Here is a 23,091-nt window from a genome sequence, read left to right as displayed (position 1 = left end):
ATTTCTTTCCTTCCATATAAACCATATAATGCAAGCGCGCCTGTACTCCCAAGATCGGACTCATTCACAACAGCTTGTCCTTCCCTTGACAATTACAGTAGACGCAACCAAGCAGCCAATACATTGAATTAAGAAATGAAGAACAACTCAGTAAGATCATACATGAGAGAGAGAGAGAGATTTGAATCTATGTCTGTTTGAACAGCCTCGGTCAAACCCGTCTTTCTTTGATAAGCAGGCTAAAAACCCAAGGAAGAATAAAAAGAGGACCTGAAACGAAGGCATCGAATTGCCCCACTAAATTTTATTATATTGCCGCTAAGAGAAACCTGTATAACAGTTTTATCATACAAGGAATGAGCTAATACATGTGAAGAAATCAAGAGTGAGTTCTAATACACCAAAATTGGGTTGAAGATTGAAGATGAGGAAGAGAACCTGCACTACTATTTACATTCAAGAAGAACTCATGTATCCTAGGTATAGTGATGATAACAAAAATGGATGTCGGGAAATAACATTGTACATATATCAGCTTCAGTTGTTAAACCGATTGCTGAACTGCCGTATTTTCTGCTTTACTTTCCAAAAAATCATATAAAGCTTTCTGTTGCACTTGTAGCCATAAGCAGCATGATTCCGTCAGGGATAATGATAGGAATAACCTTCTCTCCAAGTATCTTAATTTTGGCACAAAGAAGTTTGATGGATCTGACTTTGATACAAACCATGTATTCTTTATCCGGGAAACTAAAGAATATTGACCTGTTTGAAACAACCTACCTGAAATGTCAAAGCATATCAAGCATGTGTCAGACGACCGGTGAAGATCGACTGCGTCAAATATTCAGCAGGAAAGGGTTGTAATAATTCAAAACGAATTTTTTACCTGTAGAGAAGATAAATTTGTGAAGAACTACTTAGAGGGATAAAAGAGAGAGGCATTACTTGTACAGTTTCAAAAGAAGATAAACTTACAACAAGCCTAAGTGGGCATGACAGAAAGCATACCACATTGCCTGAAGATTTCAGTGTTCTCGGCTCCTTTCATTTAATTATTTATTTATAGATCTTTACCCCTTCAATTAGCTAGATCTAGCACACACTGCACATTGACAAGTTGTGCCAAGTTTTAGCATAAATATGTTCTCAATCAGGTCAAAGAAGCTACATAGTTACCCAAAGAAACACTATACGAAGCTTTCTCCGGAAACCCTTCCCCCCTTCCAACTCCCAAAACATAAATAGCAGATTCATGATTTATGGGAGAAAAGTGCAACAACACAAAAGTAGGAACTTAATCAAACAAAAGAAAGTATCACACCTTTAGACTTGTAGGGTGCTAATGGGCACACTTTCCAAGTGGGGTGCGATCAAGGCATCCAACTTGACCAACCAAAATGCAACTGCAGATGAAGTCCGGGGCATGCTTGAAAAGCTTGCAATAATTTCTTCTGGGTCATAATTCAATCCCAAAGTATGACCAGATTCACACAACCAGTCCTCATTGATAGCAGTGACAAAATCAGCAAGAACCTACGATATATTACAAAATAGAAGTCCACTTATGTGAGACCTGTTAGGTCAAATTTCTATGAAAATAATGTCAAACCTAGAAGCAGTTGGAAAGGTTTTTCTATAGACTCAATGGATCTATCTTTATTTTTGAACTCTCCAAAATGCAAATCCTGGGAAATTGAGACCAATTATCAAAAAATACTGAAGGACGGGCAGGCATTTGTCACCTGTAAAATCTCTGATAAAGTTGAAGCCCTGCGCAGTCTTTTGATCCAAAGATTGTGGGAAGATCTTCTCCAAGCACCAATTAGGGCATCTTCTGGCATTACTGACTGCAGCGTTATGAATGATAAATACATATATCAGATTGTTAATTGAAAAAACATAAGTTGGAAAGTTAATGGCACAGCAGTTAATAGAACAAATAACTTTATAAGAGTATGAAGGTGCTTATCAGGTAGTCTTATTTTCAATTTCAACTCAGCTATTTGAAAATAGTCTTGATTTTTCTTTTTCCAATCAGTGGTGTCCAGGGCCACTTGCACGCACCTTGACTAATCCACTGGACAGCTAGTCAAGCCAACAAGCACAAGTTGCAAAGGTAATCCGGCTTCCCAAGGCTGGAGCTGATGGGCTCATACCAAACGGTGTAATTGGGATTCAAATCTGAGATTTGAGGTCGTTACTAACATGCTTCAACCACCAGACCATCCCCAAGGACCTTATCTTGCTTTTGGAATAAGTATTCAAAAACTGCCCAAATTGCAGTAAGCAAGACATGGAAAGTAGTTCGTCTAGCTACTATGTGGACAATTTGGACAGTTACAAAGAGGACCATTTGAGTGGTGGAATAAACTTCTGTACAAATAAAGGAATCCCTTTTCTTGTAAATTTTTTTGATAGACTTGTTCTTGTAAATTCTTGGTGCACCCATGAAGTCCCATTCAACATAAGATGAATTGGCATTATTCGTAGAGCACCATATTTTATTGTAGGTTCTCTACATCTTGTATATCACTACACGGAGTCTTTCCCAACAGCACAATGCAATCATTATTTTACCGAAAAGACAAAAAAGAAAGGCATTCATGTCACTGGTCAAAGAACAACCCACTTTCTATGAAGTTCACCATCTAGGATGTTATCTACAGCATCCTAACAAACTAAACTTTCATCAAGTTATCATAAACACAACATAAGCTACATAGATGTGCAGGATAATGAGAGATGTAAAACCAAATGATCTAAAGTAGTTAAGAATGCAATAGTGTGCTGCAAAGTTACGCATGTGACGTTTAGACAAGCGAACAGTCTATGCAAGCACCTGATAGAAACATGCCTCTACTAAACTACAGGTGTGCTATAATTAGTATGATTATTAAGAACATTGAAGGATCACTCTTAGGGTTTTTTTTTTGACATAAAACAAGATATGCATACCACTCAAAATCATACAAGTTATAAGGTTCTTGTTTATATGGAGCACTTCATAATAGTAAACACTTGTAAATGAACATCAAATTTTGGACACGTAATACTAGCTGTAAAAGCATTAGAATGACTACCCACCTCAATTGCATGTATTGCAGCTTTAAGTGACTGCAATTCTGATGGGAGAATTTTATGCTTTGATAACTTGTCAGGATCTAGGTTCTGCCTGCATGTTGCAGTATGAATGGCATATTTTTCTTCAAGATCAAAATCAAGCTCAAACGTGGTGTGGCAAATCCTGCAGTGCTTCTCATCCCTCCAGTATAGATCATGACATTGTTCACACCTTGCAAGTGAATCAAGATAAGACCTTTTCCCACGTTTCACAGCGGCAAGATTACAATAGAATGATTTCCATATCCATGTGTCAAAAGCTTGAGCGATGTTCCATTTGTCTTGCTGATGTTCTCCTTTCCTACCTACAGGCACCATCGGACCAATAGAACCATTGTGCACTTCAACAAGGCTTAAGTTATCCACATCAGAAATTGCAGATGATGAACTATCTTCCCTAGAAAAGCTCCTTCCACATCGAGGTGATTGGCTATCTCCCGAATCATTCAGAACATTTGACATTGCTTGGCATAGGAAGGTTTCCCGTTTCTCCAGAGATGCAACTAGAAGAGCCTCTCGTATACCTCTACGGTCCAAGGCAGCCGACAAAGAGCATAAAGACTGAAACCAGATAAAAAATACATGAAAAGGTTCATTTGTTGGAAGTCGTTGCATGCTACTAACATAAGAAATAGAAGTGCCAAAGTGATACTAAAGTACCTCTTCAGTATCAATCACCTCCCAGTGACCATCTTCAGAAGATTCGAAATAAATCCTCCTGTGCCCAGGATCAAGTTCATTGCAAGGGCCCAAGAAAATCCAGTATCTATTGTACCTACGGTCAGAACCGAGGAAGATAGACTGCATAGGGTGCAACTCATCCCCAGCTTTCAGTTCTTTGGCATTCTTTGCAGTCCTAGGTGACTTATTTTTCTCACAGAGCTTTGACATTGATACTGAAGAGTCAACTGGCTGAAGTTCCAGTGACACTGTTGGATCTTGATTACTAAGTTGCCCATTATGACTTTGTGCATGCCCAGTCAAGTAGGATGATTTTGCTGATGACCTTTTTATTTTTCCACCAGAAGCATGATGAATCGTTGCAGGAGCACATTCTACAGCTGATGGCATCGGATCCTGCAGACAAAACTTGTCACTAAATAAAATGCAGAAAGAAAAAAAAAGCTGATCTGACATACAAATGCACTTCTTTTTATCCATATGTCAGTGCACAAAGAATGGCTCGTGCAATATAGTGATATGTTCACTAAGAATGGTGATACTCGTACAATATAGCAATATGTTTTTTATTAGTCAAAATGTAGTACTATCAAATGCTCGGAAACAGGGGAAGAAGCTTCAAAGGCTCGGGGTGTGCTTGGAATGTCAATCCTCGAGGTTGGTTCTGGCAGTACCATCAATTCGACGTATCTGCCGGTGCCGGAAATTTGTTCACAGACATGCTGGGATGGGTTGGAACTTCTTTGCCACCAATTTTCAAGGTCTATCTTTCAGGTCAGAAGTTTTTTAGAACTTCACCTACTAGTACAAGTTAGTTAGCTCTGGTCTGGCGCCAGTAAAATGAATATAAAGTGTTAAAAAGTAAATTTAGCACCGTGAACAAGAAACGCACATAGGAAGGCAGAAGAACCTGAAGACATGATAACCTAGAGGGAAGAGTTCCTTTAATGGACCTAATGGACTCATATTGAATATTTTACCTTTTCAGTGATGCTGGATGCAGCAACAAGAAGATCAACCAATGCCACCAAGGCGTTCAGCTTCTCCTCAATGCCCAGATCTGAATATTCACCTTCCATCAGCCCTAACAACCATGCTTCTCCTGAGTAGCTTTCATCAATTTCAGTATTTACTGTTGACAGACTGTTCCTATTTTCAAACTGATGATAGCTCCGTTCAGATTCAGCTCGAACTAGTTCGCGAGACTCACATTCTGAATTATCTCTGATGTATCCACTAATAACCTCTGCGTCATCTCCTTCGGAATCTGAGAAACAAATTTCAGATTCCTGTGAAGAAGGATTAATACGTAGACGGTACCCTGAAGATGAAATCTTTTCAAACAAGGTAATGTCACTAGAAAGGGTTGAGCTTATTAAATCTTCTAGCTGAATGGTTGTCGCTGCCAGATTCAATTCAAGAATCTTCAAGACAAAAGGAAAAAGATTCATTAACCAAAGCATTTTATGGTGTAAAGGAGGCAGTAGTAAATGATAATACTAATAGTAAGTACCGGGATTCACATCCACTTACAGATTGAAGTTTTGCCAGCTCATGAACTTTTATTCCATCAGTTCCTTTAATTAGCAGAATGCTAAAAAGTTCACCCTTCAGTGTACCACGGGTTAACCCATACTTGGTCATCAAACTACGTTCCTAAGAAACACGAAACAAAGAAAATGAGAATCACAGAGTAACGTCATGAATCAAACAGCAAAACTTCCTCCAAGACACTCTACTGAAGGATGACAGCTATAGGCTTATCGCAGTATTAGATCTGTCGTATGATTTAAGGCTTTTATCAAGAAAATCAATATTAAAATATAGAAACTGATAAAAAAAAAAGATAATAATAGCATAGCAAGTCACTGCGTTCCTCACCATCACTCAAACACCAACCTACAAAGTACTAGTACTAGTGTACTGCAATCTGCATATGCAATAAGAAAAAAGTAAAAACAGGAGGACCACTATGAGGAGTTGCAAAATACTAGTACCTGGAAAGGAAGCACCACGTTGGAAAGTACTATGCGTGTGTGTATTCTGGTAAAGTAAATAAAAAATGGAGAATGTAATTGTTCCCCACAGAAACACCCAATTCCATGCTGACCAAGTAGTTACTTGGCCAAAGAAACATATCAAAACTGTTTAATTATACCCAGTTACATCCACATTCAATCCCAAGGTGTCCTTCCAAACAGCCCTAGGATGTGTTTGTAGGGTGCTTTCTGGAGATAGTTGAATTAGATAAGTAATTACAGTACGTGTCCACTTCAGTGCCCGGTGAAGAAGACTCAGCATTCAACAACAACCCAGTGAAATCCCTCAGGTGGGGTCTGTGGGGAGGGATGTGGAGGCAGGGGGGCTGTGACCAATTAATCACGATAAGAGGATGTTCTCCAAAACCACATGGAGAAAAGATAAAGGAGTAGCACCAAAAATTCCTGATTTTCTTTCCTCAGCGAGTGAAGTTTCTGCCTTACACAGGCCTTACCTCTACTACCTTGTGGAGGTAGAGAGGTTGTTTCTAAGAGATCCTCTGCTCAAGTAACGCATATCAAAGCAATTACAAAAGAAAAATACAGAATCAATGAGGAATGAAGACTCAACATTCCCAACAATTTATTTCTTATAGTGAAATATGACCACTGACATATCACAAAGTCTTTAAATATCCAGTAACAAAAACATTAAAGAATAACTTATAGCCACTGACATATCAAAGATGCAAGACTAAAATTAAATCAGTAGCCAGAAATTGCAGTACCTTGCAGAGAGCCTCTCCAGGTACTCTACCACGTTTGGACCCAAAACCAGCAGCAACCAAGACTTGCCGTAGTATCTCTGTCCATGTTAAGGCATTGAGAGAACTAATCCAGAGTTCCAGACTAAATTCTTCATGTTCAATCTGTCAAAATAGATGAATGTTTCCTCTTTCAGAATAGCATACTTTAATAGACAAGAAGATTTTAAAGAGAAAACAGTGATGAACGGAAGTTTGTCAGCAGAATAGACGAGCATATAGATAATCAAACAGCATATATCCTCTCAAGGGGAAGAGATTAGTAACCAATTACATCCTATCATATCCAAGATCAATAATCTCAGGACACTAGTGTTACCATAGTGATTGTGGAAGAAAAGCATCAGTAGAATGCATAGAGGGAGGTCGCATGTAGAACATGCAAACGTTGTTAGTTGATACAACAGAGAAGCAGAACTTTTTTAATATGTTGATAACACCACTGGTGCTTATGGCATAGGGTAGCTGTGTACTCCCTGATAGAGATTTCAGATGTCTTTGGGGTTTGTGGTACTTCGTGATAATTATAGGACTTTTCTGGTGCTGAACTCTCCAAACCAAACTGTTAGGACTTTTCTGGTACTCAACTCTCCAAACCAGACATAGTATTCAGTATTTTCCATTAAGCATATTGCACTAGTAGGACACTTTGGAAAAGCAAAGACTAGCTAACATAATGATATAAGACCCATATCAAACTCTGAGTATTGTATATACCTATGTTTTTCTTAGTTCCAACAAAAAAGACATATTTTAGCAAGGATTTCTTTCCTTTTTTTTTTCCTTCTTTCTTGGGGAAATATATAAGCAAGGATCATAAATGTTTGGTACCACTGCATTTTACTTTGCTAATAGCTAGTTCCGTCTTCCCACTAAAAAGGAAAAACAAACATTGTACTCCCTCTGTCCATCTTTATTTGTCCACTATACTATTTTTGGATGTCAAACAATACTTGTCAATATATGAAATCAATGAATAATTTACCATTTTGTGTCTATTTTATCCTTACTATTAAATACTATTCATTATTCAATATTTAGATGACTCATATTTAATAGGGGTGATATAGTAAAATTACCCCTCTATTTATTATTTCTTAAGGAGTGTGTCAAGTCAAACATGGACAAGTAAAGATGGACAGAGGGAGTATAGTGATCCTTGAGAAAAAAAATTATTGTCCGAGTCTCATATTAGAAGAACTGTTTTTTTTTTTATAAAGTTAAAGTTGTATTCTTCAGCATTAAGGGTATGCTGGCTACCTCCAAAAAGTTACAAGCTAAAAAAAACCATAATTACATAGATCCTAGGAAATCTACCAACTGTTCTACTTCTTCTATACCATCTTCTTTACACCAAAAAAACAACATGTTAATGCAATTTTCTTTAACTTTCTGAATAGAGTTAGTAACTCATATTAGAACTGTTTGGAAGATATTTTCTTCACAACTCCAGCTTATGTAAAAGGTAAATATAGGACCTCTAAATTTCCTATTATTTCTTTTTGTGATATTATTAAGGACCTTCTACCTTCATGCACTTCCTGAAGAATTTAAGATTATAGGCCCGACCATGACTATTTTTTATTCCCATTTTCAGTAAAGTATAACTCATGTCAACTCCCCAAAGTGGTTCAACAGTACAAGCAAAATTCATACTAATATGCTCCAGGATACTTTGTAGAAACTTATGTGGTTAGGGTGTTTGTCAGGGAATAACCCTGCACAATTTGTAGGATGACCATAACATGGTCAAGTTCTCTTTTGTTACATTTTCACATATTTTAGATTCCTTCCGCTTTTGGTTTTCATCCCCTGAAGCATCATTGTTTTCTCTCCCTTATCTTCTATTTTTTCTATTGCCCTACCTAAGTAATGTAACCTCCTTTGTAGCAAAGTTATAATGATGAAATAAATAAGCCATATTCAGTTTGAAGTTCCAGGAAGCACTAGCCTAATAGCGAATACATACAAATTGCAGTACATAAATTGTCTCACAGCTGCTTCTTGAAGACTCAACCCTATGCTAATATGCAAAAGCCTATTAAACTGAAAAATGGATCTGAATGCATGTACACTCACTGAGTGAACCAATCCCAAGAAATTGCAACTTCTGCTTGCTTGATGAATGAATCCCTTGTTAAGCTGAATTTCAACATCTGCCAAAAGAAGCCTGAGAAAGGCTAAATGAACTTGTCCAAGGATCAAGGAATCCTGAAAGCAACAAGAATCAAATCAAAACTGGTAAGTGATCTGAAAGCAACAAGAATCAAATCGAAATAGGCAAGTGATCGGCATCTTTAGAAGCAGCTATCAGGTCTCAAAAGCGAATGATGGAGAATAACTAGTACAGAGCTGAACTTACTTTTTCATGAAATGCTTGTGCAAACTCATCAATTGTAAAGGAACAGATATCAATTCTTGCAGCATAAGTACAAAGAAAGTGGAAGACCTGCAAAATAAACTGCATATTAGCCCATATGCTTTTTTTAATATAAAAAAATTATATAGGAAAAAAAGGTGAGGTTATGTGAGAAAAGCATCAAAATGCAAAATGCTTCACCGTTTTTACAGATCATCTTTGTGCAAATTTATTGAGAACAAGAGAACTACATCCTCTTAACAAACAGAACATTAACAATGAGGTATACCAATTGAGCACTAACCATGACAATCCAATATTATATTCTTTATTTGTATTAACATTATCAGACTCAGCAAAGAATATTATTTCCCAAGTACCTTGAACAGTTTCTTGGCGAGCTCTGGAGAGGAATCCCATGGTCGCTCATAGAGAGGCAGCTTCATTATTACTGAATTGGGAGGAAACTTTGGAAGTAAACCTAGAGAATTAAAGGAACTTTGTTAGACATAGATTGTAAATCTGTATACTTCACAGCAAATTGATGACTGGTTAATCTTGTAATATAACTTAAACATCTAAAACAAGCAATTAGACCATAGAAGTAAGGTTAAAAGAAGAAAAAGAAAAAAACAACTAACAAAATAAAGAAATAGAGGATAAAATAGACATTTTTTTTATGACGGATAAAATAAACATAAAGCAATTAACTAACATTTGCAAAGAGGATAGGAAAAAATAGGGGGTCTTATTCTTACCTTTGCAAAGTGAACATCCACGAAGTCCATTGCTTGCAAAGTGTGTACAGCATGTCAATGAGTTAGGTCCTGCTTCCAACTCCATTAACTCAAGTTCCTCATCATCCACTAGCGACCCCAACTGAGTAAACTCGTGTTGGCACTTCCTTTTTTTGATAGGTAATCCTTCTTGGCACTTGCTCCATTCCAGCGCAAGTTCACATTTTTCCTTACGAGGCATCTTCTGCTTTTCAATCCTTTTATTCTCTGCCTGCAATTATGAAATGCCACAGTAGAATTACTACAACCACTACATATCAAAAAGAAGAAAAAAAGCAACTCCAACCACTAATAGTAGTAGCTTTTCAGCATTAGCCAGAATATTACCTTTCTGCATTTCACACCAATCTTCTTCTTATCCTGCAATTTCTTTTCTATTTTTCTCTGCACACAGAAGTTCAGCTAGCAATTACCAACCTATGCCAAAGAATCAGAAAGGGAACTTGGAAGACATGTATCATGCATGTACTACAAATTGCGAAGTAAATATCAAAGGCATGGCATGAGGCTCAACCAAAATAGACTGTCGCTGCAGCAACTTCTTCTTTCTCTCTTCAGCACTCTCTCCAAAACCAACACCACTGGGGATGTCTCCAGCGTGAGGATTTGTTGCCCGCCAAACTGTCATCAAACCCTTCCCCATACCATGATTTCTAAGAGTAGCACTCTTCTCAGTCATTAAACGTTTACCAGCGCTATGCTTTTTCACCGAAACGTGTTTTGTTATCAGACCTTTACCAGTACCATGCTTCTTCACAGGAGGATTACTTTCACATAAAGCTCGGCAATGCATGGTAGCAGGCACAGAAACCTGGTGAAGAAAAAGGTAAAATACAAAGAGAAAATATGAACAAACTGAAAAGATTTAAGTGTTCATATTGAGCACGTAGAGGTTGTGATGATTTTTCCCAGAACCTATCATGCCTACCTTTCTCCTCTTAGTCGCTCCTTGGTTTTCTTGTCTAGCTTGACCAGAAATTCTGGAACCTGATCGTGGAAGAACAAGATTTAGCACAGCAAGCATACAGACACAGTAACTGACATTAATACTAAATTTTATCATGTCTGTCTATTTCTACACACAGATACAGTTCATATGAGTGTTATACAAATCTACACTAAGTCTAGTCTGAACCCATAGTCAGTGGTAATGCACATCCATGGACTCAATTACTTATAAAAGACTTCCATTCAAGTCCCTAACCATAGGGGAGTACTTCTGACCAGAGCTAGAAATGAAACACAGCCATATACAGAACTACTACCACCTGGACAATCAACACTCAAACCCACTTTCCTTCACAAAAATTCACTCGGGAAAATTAAACTTTTGCCAGCTTTCGCGCATCTCAACAACTAATTCCACCAAAGCTACAACAAATAAGAAGAAATCACCTATCATTTTTTTGTCTTCCACTCAAATTTAAACCTGAGACCTGATAATTCTAAACCCACTTAATTAACCACTAAAACACACCCTTAGGTACAAAATTCACTCAAAATATGAAATGATTACAACAAAAAAAATTTACCTTTCTTATGGCTAGAAAAAGCATTTGAAGGAAGAAGATCAAATTCATCACCAAGTGTAGGACCATCTTTTCTGAAAATTTTAGCCAGTATATAATCAGGTGAATACAAACCCTCTTGAAGTCTATGTCGATAATCATCTTCACTCAAAAACTGCTGCTGTTGCTGCTTCTTTTTACCACTCTTCTTTGAAATTTGATTTTGCTTCTTCTTCTTAGCCGCCATAATTTTAAAAAAAAATCAAAATTAAGCTCAATTAGCCATTAAAGACCCCATATTGTTCCTTTTTTTTAACTGTAAGTGAGTTTCTTTGAGAAAAATGGAAGATGAAGAAGATGACAAAGGGTTTAACAAATGTAGGGTTTTGGGTTTAATGCTTCAGGATATTTTTTATTTTATTTGATTTTTAAATTTTAATTTAATTTTTTATTTTTTTACTTTTTTTGAGTTTCTATTAAAAAATATCCTGAAGTGGAACCGGGGTCAGTAATGAACCACGTCTAGGCTAAATTCGGTTTAACACGTGACTCCGGTTTGAGGAGAACACAAAATATATTTTTATTTCCATTATACTTTATTTTTATATTATATATATATACATACTTTAAGGGCTCGTTTGGATGGGGAACAAGTTATCTATCAACTCTCAATTGAGATTAGTTATTTCATGATTTGTTATATTTCGCTTTTATATGTCGAAGGTGGAAGTGACATTTATGGCAGACTGAAACGATTTGAGCATGTGGAGAGGAAGTGTGCTAATGCTCCAGTGAGGAGGTGCGAGAAACTGGATGTAGGGGATATAAGGAGGGGTTGAGGTAGGTCGAAGAAGTATTGCGGCTGGGTGATTAGACAGGACATGGTGTAGCTTAATATTACTAAAGTCCTGACTCCAGATAAAGTAGAAGTCGTGTATTAGGGTGGAAGGATAGTAGGGGTGGAGGGTTGTATTGCCTTGCTAAGCTTTAGGTTTGTTAGTACTTCGTAGTATGTTATTGTAATTGTAGTGTATGTCGCAATACTAGTTGTATTCTTGTAATTCTTGTCATATGTTGTTTTTTCTTGTGCACTTTTCACTGCTTTTCTTATTAATGATTATGATTTATTCATTGTTTTCTTCTTCTTTTAATTGAGTGTGATGCACTTGAGCCGAGGGTCTTTCGGAAACAACTTCTCTATCTACATGATGTAAAGATAATGTATGTGTACAATATACCCTCCTCGAATCTCACTTAGTGAGAGTTCATTTGATACGTTGTTGTTGTTGTGGAATAAAAACAACACTACGATCTCGAGATAAGTTGTTTTGAAATTTTATCTCAATCAAACATAAAATAAACTCATCCTAAAATTAATTTAAGAATAATTATTCCTTATTTGTTATACCAAATAAGCCCGGATAGCATGAAGGTCCTTATAAATATTTATCTAAAAATATTAATTGATTTTTTTATCCTTTGCTAATAGATATCACCGTAGATAAAATTGCCGTTTACTGCTATTTTTTCAAATTATTATTATTAATATATGGTAAAAAAAAATTAATACGTAGGAGAATCTAAATTTGTCAAGTTCATTAATATATATCATAGACTTTAATTATAGATTTTTAAACCTAAAATATATAGGAAGAAGTCTAAATTATAGGAAGGCGGTAGGGGTGTTCACGGTTTGGTTTGAGTCGGTTATTGGTTAAAATCAAAACCAACCCAACTTAATCGGTTTTAAAATTATCAAAACCAAACCAAACCAAATATAATATATATTTATCGGTTTGGTTGTTTTCGGTTTTGGTTTGATTTGGTTTGGTTATTCGGTTATTAACCATACATAAAAATAAAAGAAACAATTCATTCAAAACGTGAAAAAAGTGACAACAATCCATTCAAACAAAAAAATAGTTAGAATGACGGGCATTACAGAACTTTCGATCATTGAATTTACTGAATAAAACTTCAAAATTCACTATTTTGGCATAGAAGGAAGAGACAATGACATTTTCATTCCCACAAAGAATTTCCATAGACACTCATATACATGAAACCAATAAGAAAAATGTTCTCACCTTGGATATTTTTCCTTTCATAAGTAAATTATAAATAAATTTTGATGAAACGTATATAAATTCTTTAAAATTGTTTATGAATATAATATATTATGTATGTATAATAATAAAATTTATGTATATAACTTGTTGGTTCGGTTCGGTTATTTCTTCGATTTTTTTCGAACAAAACCATAACCAAACCAAAACCCAAATTAAATCGGTTCATTTAATCGATTTGGTTTGGTTTTTCGGTTTGGATCGGTTTTTATCCAAACCATGAACACCCCTAGAAGGCGACCATGACTTTAGTAAGTTGCTTAGATCTTGAGTCTTGTTACGATTATATTTCTTTTTATGAAATAGATAGATCTGAATTTTCAATTCATCATGAATTTATAGGGTAAAAATTCATCTTTATTATTGATTCTCGAGTTTATTTGTATATTTCATTCTTTTTAAATATAGACTTTAGATTGTTGTTGAATTGTTATCGTTTTTTTAATAAGTTAATTTAAATATGTGTGATAATTTTTATGTGCGTATTTCTTTTAGAATCATTAACTACTAATACACTGAGCTAGTGTATCTAATACACTCTACCGAACGATATCTAAAATAATGTATGCATTAGCTATATGTATTAGTAGCCTCCATGTTTGGTGCTTTTTTTCATGCTATGTATAATCAATTTTTGTATTAGTTATACACTTTATTGTGTATTGAGAAGTGTATTACTCAGTGTTTTAAAAGGGCGCGGCATGAGGTGAGACATTTTATGCAATACAAGGCAAGACGTAAGTCTTATGGATCTACGGGGAGTAGTCTCATGTATATTCAATTTTAAAATTTTATTACTAAGAAAATAAGCAAAAGTAAAACTTTCGATTATCTTTCAAATAAATTTTAATAAATAACCTATAATATATACAAAATAAAATTATGATTTTTATTTGAGAAAGGTATATTACAATTACTAGAAATATCATTACACCAATAATAAAGTATGATTTCAAGCAAAAATAGGTTCAAAATAAATAAATAAATAAATAAAAAAAGTAACACTAGGGCTTACGTTTTTACGCTTGGATCTTATGCCCCAAATTCTAGGACTTACGCCCTATGGATCTACGTCTTTAATTTGCGCCCCAGAGTGTTTTTGGTACGCCCGCCCCAAAATTCTTCCGGGACTCTCCCCAAAAACGTGTCTAAAAACAATGGTATTACTAATACCATATATTTCTAGGTATTAGTAATGCAAATGATTTAATACATGCATTAGCATGGTTAAAGATCCAATTACCCTCAAAAGCACATTTACATCTTTTCCACCATAATTGTGAAGGATACTTTTGTAAATAAATATTGTATACAATACATACTATTTTTAATACACCAAACCAAACAATGTATAAGAAATAATCTATGCCTAAGGGTGTTTGGATTGACTTAAAAATTGGTCAAACATACTTTTAAGTCAGTTTTTTACTTTTGAAAGTGTTTGACAAATTTTAAAATAAGTAAAAATTACTTGAAATAATTTAGGAAGTGTTTGACAAGGTTAAAAATAACTTAAAATAAGTTAAAAGCCAAAAGTACGTATCTCCCTACTTTTTATTTTTTGACTTAAAAGTCAAACAAGTTTGACTCTTTATTTTTAACTTAAAAACTATTTTTTTAAATCAATCCAAACGGGTTCTTATAACTAATATAAGCATTACTAATACACTATATTGAACATTATTTTTATACACCCTACCAAACGACCTCTATCCCTTGTTTGGTACACTTTTTGATGTTATATATAGCTAATGCTTGCATTAGTTATACACTCTATTGTGTACTGGGGAGTGTTTTACTAATACCATGGATTTCTAGGTATTAGTAATGTAAAGGGATTCAATACATGCATTAACAATTTAGCATGATTAAAGACCCAATTAGCCCTCAAAAGCACGTTTACATCTTTTCCACCATAATTATAAATGATATTTTTGTAAGTAAATATTTTTATACAATGCATACTATTTTTAATACACCAAATCAAATGCATAAGAAATAATTTATGCATAACTAATACAACCAGTGTATCAATGCAAGCATTACTAATACACTTTATTAAGCATTGTGTTTATACACTCTACCAAACTATAATGGTCTGTAAAATCTAAGTTGAGGTTCTTAATATTTTTTATTAAATGTTTGATCACCTACATGTACTTGGTGATTATTTTAAGATTTAAATAGGGAAAATACATAAAAAACCCCTGAACTTGGCACGAAAACTTACTTTAGTACTTAAACTACACGGGTGTTTATATACCCCCCTTAACATCTTTTATGTGAATTATTTTCAACCCTCCGAACACCAACCTTGTGCGCATGTTGTTACAGCTTAGAACGGCGCGTTAGTCATCTTTTAACATTTTTTTAAAATTAAATTTACCCCTCCAACGATAATATCCGACCCATTACCCATTTGAAGAACAATCTTCACTTTTGAAGAACCCTAAATACCTCTTCTCCCTCACCAACCCAATCATCCAAAAAATGGTGACCTAATTCATTATTTTTCTCAAATCTTAGCTCTTCAAACCTAAAAGTTGAATGTTTAAAGGAATTGTTCTTCAAAATGTAAGATTCAAACCTAAAAGTTGAATCTTTGAAGGAATTGTTCTTCAAAATGTAAGATTCAAACCTATTCTTCTTCATCTATTATTTTGATTTTTCTTTCCTCCCTTTTTCTTATTTTCTGTTTTTTCCAGATTCTCGTTAATTCTTGCACAAAATTGTAGCACACAATGCGATCAATTAATTTGACAAATCTTTGTATGGAAGAAGATGATTATACTACGAAGAAAAAAGTTTATTGTAATCATGGACTTGTGGTGCGTTTGAAAACATCTTGAACTTCAAATAACCCCAGAAGAAGATATTGGCCATGTCCTTATTATGAGGTAAAGATCATTTTTGTTTAAATTTTTTTAGCCGATTAAGAATTTGATTAACCACTAATTCCTTCATCCTTTTTCATTATTGAAGGGTCCTAGATCTTGCAACTTTTGGTGTTGGAAGGATAAAGAAAATATTGATCTGAGGTCGAAATTTGTGATTCCTAAACTAATGCAGAAATTGGGTGAGCTTGAGAATATAGTAGAATCCTCTTAAACCTCAGCCACTGCATTTGAATTGGTTGAGGTTACTGAAGAAGTTGATAAGGCGGGAGATTTCAAACAAGATGATGATTGTCTAGGTATGAAATTGAAAATGTTGCAAGAAGAGGTTGAGAAGATGAAAGTGATGCAGAATAAATGGAGAAGAACATGGCAGAATGTGCTCTTTTTTGTTGTAGCTTGTTGTTGTGTTGTGGTTATAGCTATAAGCTATTGGTTCTGGGTGATAAATATGAAGAAAGGTTCAATGAAGTTACCTTAAGTTGTTGATGTAGTGAGATCAATGCTGGTGTAGTGTAGCACTGTTTATGTTGTAACCAATTAGGTGCAAGACTCTTTTGTAATGAGTTCTTCTTATTCTCTTAATGTAATTTGGTGGTTTGTGTATTTGTTTGTGTTTTATTTACAACTGCATTTGCTAAATTGCAGTCACAATTGCATAATTATACACAAAAAAGTAATGCAAAACTGGATGCATAATTGTTTCAAAAAGAGACAACTAAAATATCAAACTAATGCAGTCACAACTGCATAATTGTTTCAAAAACAAACATAGATCAAACTAATGCAGTCACAGCTGCAACATAATTGTTTCAAAAACAAACAGATCAAACTAATGCAGTCACAACTGCATAATTGTTCCAAAAACAGCTAAAATATCAAACTAAAGCAGTCTTCATATCAAACTTCAGCAGCATTGGACCTTGTTCTCATTCTTTTGTTTTCTCTCATCTCTTGAAGACCTTGTTGAGTTATAGCAGCCTTTCCTTTTCATTTTAAGCCTGATCTTGGTTTATGATGCCCAAGATTTCCAATCACTATTGAAGAGTTCGTAGGCATTCCAGGCTAGATTCACAAAATTATGTTGTCTTAGATGCTTCATAAGTTAAAATTAAAAGTGTGTAAATAATTAAGACAACTTACATTGTGGATTGTAAAATCACTCTGTGTATGTAGTATCCCCATTCCAACCATTCTTGGCCTCTTCCCTCCTCCAGTAGCACCAGGAACATCAGTAGCAGTAGCAGCTACACTAGTTCTTCTTCCCCTTCCAGCTAAACCAGTTACATTTCCTCTTCCCCTTCCAGTGGCACCAGAACTATCAGCAGCAACACCAATCCCTGTTCCATTACCAGTTGCAGTTCCTCTTCCCCTTCCAGTAGCACTAGCCTATAACATAAGTTGATCAACAAAAATATTAGACTGATTAAGATGTAAATTAACAACTATATGAATTACTATAAACATTACCTGTTTTGTAGAACCTCTTGGTCGACCTCTTCATCTCTTTTTGCTTGATTGTGATTCAGTTGGTGTTCTAGAAGAACCAACACTTGACCTTGTTGAACTAGGCTCACATCCTCTCCCCATTTCTCTTCCTCTGCATGCATTAGCTTGATTATTCAAATGACAACCCCTCTTATTATGACCCTTTGCATGACAAAGACTGCAGGTCATCTCAACATCTTTCTTGGACAATTTTCCTGTTTTGTTTTCATTCTGCTCCTTTCTCCTACACTTTCTAGGTCTTCCTGGTAGTGTTTTTATAACATGTGGTATAACAGAAGGGTTGGCCGACTGTGGCCACATTTTCATGTTAGTAACTGGTTGAATGTAGTGACTATAGACCTTGAGATAAGTCTCCTTACTATACCAATGTGCAACATAGTTAATGGGCTCCAATTTTCTAAAATGAAGTGCAGCTATAACATGACAACAAGGTATACCTCTTAACATCCAAGATCTACAAGTACATGTTTGATTGCCTAAATTCACAACAAATGTGTTATCCCAGTTGTCTTTAACCTCAAAACCATATTCACCATTCCATTCAAGGTTACACTTAATTGACTTTGTTGTGTTCTCTGTCAATACCTTTAGGGCCATTGGAGATATGTTTGTTATCCAAGTATCACAGAACTCCCTCAATTGTCCTATTCTTCTCATCACTTTGATCCTTATTTCTTCAAGCATTGTGATGATAGTTTTGTGTCTTGGCCCCAAAATCCATGAATTAAAGCTTTCAGTCATGTTGTTGTCAACACTATTACAACAACTGAAAAACTTAAAGTATAATTTAGACCACCTCTCTATATTGTACCACAATAAGTCATCACATATTCTAGTGCCTAACTTCTCCATATGATCCAAATTTCTTTTTAATTCTTGTTCATATGTAGATTTGGCACATCTCCAAAAATAATTTCTTCTTTCAATGCCTTTCCAATTCTTAGATCAGTTGGCTAGAACATGTCTTGCACACATTTTTTGTTCTGCATTTGGCATGAGATCTTGAATAGCTTTGTCAAGACCTAAACAACAACATTTAGAATAACATGAAATCTAACTTAATGAATAAATGAAAAAGAAAATAAATGAATAAATGAAAAAGAAAACAAAAATACCTTATGCATATCAGTAATGATTGTCAAGTCTGTTCCATCTCCTAGCTCAAGATCATGTCTTACAAGCTTGATAAACCATTTCCAAGTGAATGTTTTTTCAACCTCAACAACTGCCCATGCTAGTGGTAGCATTTGGTTGTTCCCATCCTTACAAACAGCCACAAGTAATTGACCTCTAGAAACACCTTTCAAGAAGCAACCATCAAATCCTATACATCTTCTAGCTCCAGCTTTGAATGCCTTCTTTAAAGCATCAAAGCATATGTAAAATGATTGAAACATTTTTATGCACCTTCAAAAGTTTCTTCACCCAAGTCTCACCACACATGTGCTGCCTGGATTAGTCTTTAAGAGCTCATCTCTATAATCTAAAATTCTTTTAAACTATTTCACATGATCACCCATAATTTGTTTCAACACAATGTTTCTAGCTTTCCTTGCTACAGTCCTCCCTACATACACATTCAACTCTTTCTTCACTAAAATTTGAAACTGAAAAACTCTAATGCCAGGCTCAGAAATAATTCTGTCATTGTAACTTTCTGATAAGTACTTTGAATTCATCAATTTATTTTTGGTTGTGCCATTGCATTTATGTACTGGATTATAATTCTTCACCACAAAATCTCTTATTCTTGAATCAATACTTCCAAACAACAACCATGGACAACCAACTGTACACTTTACCTTCACCCTAGTTGCATCATTAACATATTTATCTAATTCAACATGTTCTTGAACTGCATATCTAGTAATAGCTTCTCTAAACTGCTTAACACTTTCAAAAGCAAGACCAGTCTCCCAAACTATTAACTGACAGGTAGGATTAAATACAACTTTCTTTTTATTTCTTTTTGCTTTTCTTTGTCTTCTTATAGGTTGTTCAACCTCATCTTCCTCATTAACATCTTCATCAGTATCTATTTCAAAACTAACATCTTCATCTAGATCAAAGTAGGGCTCATCTCCAGCTATCTTACCCTCAAAAGTAGTTTGTTTCTTGAATAAATATTCATCATATCCCAAATCAACTCCTTTTTGCCCTTAATCAACTCATTCAGATCTAGCGCCCTTTTTTTTTAGCAGCCCTTTTCTCTTTCCTAAGATTTATAACCTCCCCATGAACATCACTACCATACTCATCTTCTCCTTCATCAGACAAATCTGCATTGTCTGAATCATCACTTGCTGCTGTTTCACTTTCCCAATCAGACCCAACTTCTGGAATATCAGATGCAGCAGCAGCAGAAGAAGTACCACCCAAGTCTTCTCCAACACTAACAGAATCCCTACCCAAGTCCTCTCCAACACCAGCAGAAGCACTACCCAAGTCCTCTCCAACACTAGCAGAAGTCCTACCCAACATTTCACCCAACTCTTCACCCACAATAGGTTCTTCAGGTTGTGCAGCCTCTTCAAATCCTAAATCTTCACTACCCTCAAAAGTTTGACTAGATTCCTTATCAAAAGTAGTATTAGATTCCCCACCCACATCATTTAGATATCCAATTTCGGGGGAGAGGGGGGGCACAACAACTTCTTCAACTAAATGAGTCATATAAATTTCAACAATATCTACATTTTTTAATTTATGTACAATACCCATAATATCCCTATCACTTTTAACTTCAACAACACGTCGACATTTAGGTGGTTTAATATAAACAACACAAGCAGAACCGTTATAGCCAATTTCTTTAACTATATCAACAAATTCAAAGTAGGACAATTTATCAACATCTACATCAAAACAATCAGTGACAATACCTCCTTCATACTTAATACGAGGTTTTTGTTGTAGTTTTCCACCATGGTGAAACCTTAAGGTAACGTACACATCCATCGTCAAACTGAAAAGATAAAAAAAAACTAAGTTTTACGAAAATCCTAAACTCGGTCAAATGTTACAATCATCTAAACGAAAATTACTAACCTGGTAACTTTGTTTCTTCACGAAAATCCTAAACTCAGCAAATCCTTCACGCTAATGACTTGTTATTCTTCAGATTAGGTCTTTAGATTTGAGAGAGATTTAGGGATATCTGTTTAAAAATGGGTTAGGTTGTATTTTGGGAACGAATGGGTTATATAAAACGGGTAAGATATTTTTAAAACCCTTTGTGACGTGGACCAATGAAAACGCGCGTGTGTAACAATGCCCAGCCTTCAACTGGGCTGATGTTTGGAGGGTTGAAAATAATTCACATAAAAGATGAGAGATGCACTGATGTTCCATTTGGTCTTCGGAAATAACCACTGAGCTGATTGTTTGTTTTGTAAGACAAGTGTTTCCAGATTGGGAAGGTGAAAAATACTGTCAGGTATTATCCCGTACAATCCTGTATTTCCCATCCTAAGAGTTGTCAAATGAGAAGAAAAATTCGGAGGAATGGTGGAAGAGATGTTTATGGAAGTAAGATCAAGCTCTCTTAATTTAGTCAAATTCTGAAGGAGCAATTTCAAATCATGGGCTGTGAGTCTTAGAATGGTTTCAAATGACGGGGAGAGGTGAAGAGACTGTAATTGAGAAAGATGAGATATATCCGAAGGTATATGACCTGAGAAATAGGAGTCAGAAAGATCAAGAAGTGTCAACCTCGAGAACCTTCCAAATTCAGGCAAGATGTGAGAATTAGAGAAGTTATTAGAAGAAAAGTCAAGCCTTTGGAGACGAGAGAGTTGGAAGAGGCTGCTATTGGAATCAATCTTTCCTACAAGACCACTGCAACTGAGATTAAGTTCAATCACACAGCCAGTCATCTCATCACATATGACTCCATCCCACAAGCAACAATCTCTGCTCGTATTCCATGAACTCGTATAAGAGTAGGAACTACATGTAACTAATGAGGGATCTAAAGTGAGAGTTTCCTTGAATTTTAGAAGAGTGGTGCTTTGATCTTTGAGGCACGAATGAGGTACGGATGAAGAAAAAGAAAGCTGACAGAAACAGACAAAGATCAGAAATGAGAATTGCCTGTATCCCATGTTTTAGTCCAAGTTGTTTCTAAATACTGAGTAAGTCTGTGTACTGAGAGTTGATAGTGAAAATTAAGAAAAGGCTATTCATATCTATATAGGCAGATTTCTTTGAAAGATACACTTACATTTGTAGACAAGGACTTAACAAATAGTTTTGTTGTGTTGAGTCAAGACAGATAATGAACAATGAATGTAAATGTGTTACACATATAATTTAGACAAGGACTTAACCAAATAGTTTTTTGCGTTAAGTCAAGAAAGATAATAAATAATGAATGTAAATGTGTTACACATATAATATAATTCAGACAAGGACATAACCAACTAGTTTTGTTGTGTTAAGTCAATAAACATAATGAATTATGAATGTAAATGTGTTACACATATAATTAAAATAAGGACTTTACCAAATAGCTTTGTTGCGTTCTCATTCCACTTGTCCGAATCTAAAAAGTATAATGACTATTTCGTGCTGCTCCCCAAAGAAAAAAAGAAGTTAGATTTATACTATATGATAATGTAAATGAGGATCTCAAGTAATGAGATAGGAACAGAAATTATCCACAAACTATTGAGTCTGTAATGATAATTAATATGGGTGTGGTTTAACGGACAATGAAGTAGATGAAAACCATAAGAGATCTGTAGGGTTCAAATCTTAGAAGAGACACAAAAATACTAGCGATTTCTTCCCATGAGTTAGAAATCTGAGATAGAAAACCTCCATTCGTATCGTTGCTGGTGCTGGTGTTGGCTTGATATAATTAGCTTCAGGGACATCCCACACTCTGCCTTCACTTCTTTCTCGAGCTTGATTATATTAGGGACAACGGATAACGCATTCTCAAGTTCAAAGTTTTATTCATAATAACGTCCCTCTTAGATTCTGTGAAGTGAGTATTATTAGTTTGCAAATTGTACAGTAAGTAGATAGGAATCCAAGAAATGCATAAACTTCATTCAATACACTACTAATTTTGTGTTCCAGTTCTTCAATGATTCTTGCAAGCCATTTCGGATTTCCAGCTGAAATCATGAAACATACTACATATAATCCAATACATAGTCCAATTTCATAGCTTATAAGATCAGCTTTCCAAAAAAATATTGAGAAATTCAGTATTGCTTTCTTGATCGTCAAGCACAGATATGATACATATGTATAACTTGCCTCTGATAATAGATCACTGCCAC

General features: G+C 35.2%; 2 protein-coding genes across 3 annotated transcripts in view; both read right to left on the bottom strand.

Annotated features, from left to right (window-relative positions):
* The window catches only part of LOC125835792 (GDSL esterase/lipase At5g33370-like), a 233,433-nt gene that overhangs the window by 61,154 nt on the left and 149,188 nt on the right, over positions 1-23,091 (bottom strand). The gene's annotated exons all lie outside the window — the stretch shown is intronic.
* Positions 275-11,556, bottom strand: LOC125835774 (homeobox-DDT domain protein RLT3). Of its 2 annotated transcripts, XR_007443424.1 has the most exons (17): positions 11,296-11,556; positions 10,692-10,750; positions 10,278-10,574; positions 10,091-10,147; positions 9,725-9,974; positions 9,347-9,447; positions 8,970-9,056; positions 8,687-8,818; positions 6,572-6,712; positions 5,338-5,460; positions 4,785-5,228; positions 3,784-4,200; positions 3,088-3,684; positions 1,746-1,850; positions 1,325-1,536; positions 1,012-1,105; positions 275-783 (listed from the first exon to the last, which is right to left on the bottom strand). XR_007443424.1 is itself a non-coding variant. In XM_049514874.1 (16 exons), the coding sequence occupies exons 1-15, from the start codon at positions 11,516-11,518 to the stop codon at positions 1,327-1,329; spliced, it is 3,243 nt and encodes a 1,080-aa protein (XP_049370831.1). In that variant the 5' UTR covers positions 11,519-11,556; the 3' UTR covers positions 275-783; positions 1,325-1,326. The 2 variants fall into 2 exon arrangements, 1 of the variants encoding a protein (XP_049370831.1); XM_049514874.1 differs by lacking the exon at positions 1,012-1,105.

The sequence above is a fragment of the Solanum verrucosum genome, unplaced genomic scaffold (genome assembly GCF_900185275.1).
Source record: "Solanum verrucosum unplaced genomic scaffold, falcon-dt-bn FXZP01000128.1, whole genome shotgun sequence".
NCBI lineage: Eukaryota > Viridiplantae > Streptophyta > Magnoliopsida > Solanales > Solanaceae > Solanum > Solanum verrucosum.
This window is presented reverse-complemented; position numbering and strand designations above follow the sequence as displayed.

Bases quoted from the DNA above. Each gene is read 5' to 3' on its own strand.
- LOC125835774 (XM_049514874.1), bottom strand. From the start codon at position 11,518: ATGGCGGCTAAGAAGAAGAAGCAAAATCAAATTTCAAAGAAGAGTGGT. The intron at 9,448-9,724 runs GTAAGAATAAGA...TTAATTCTCTAG, and splicing joins TGGATGTTCACTTTGCAAAG to GTTTACTTCCAAAGTTTCCT. The intron at 3,685-3,783 runs GTACTTTAGTAT...ATCTGGTTTCAG, and splicing joins AGGTGATTGATACTGAAGAG to TCTTTATGCTCTTTGTCGGC.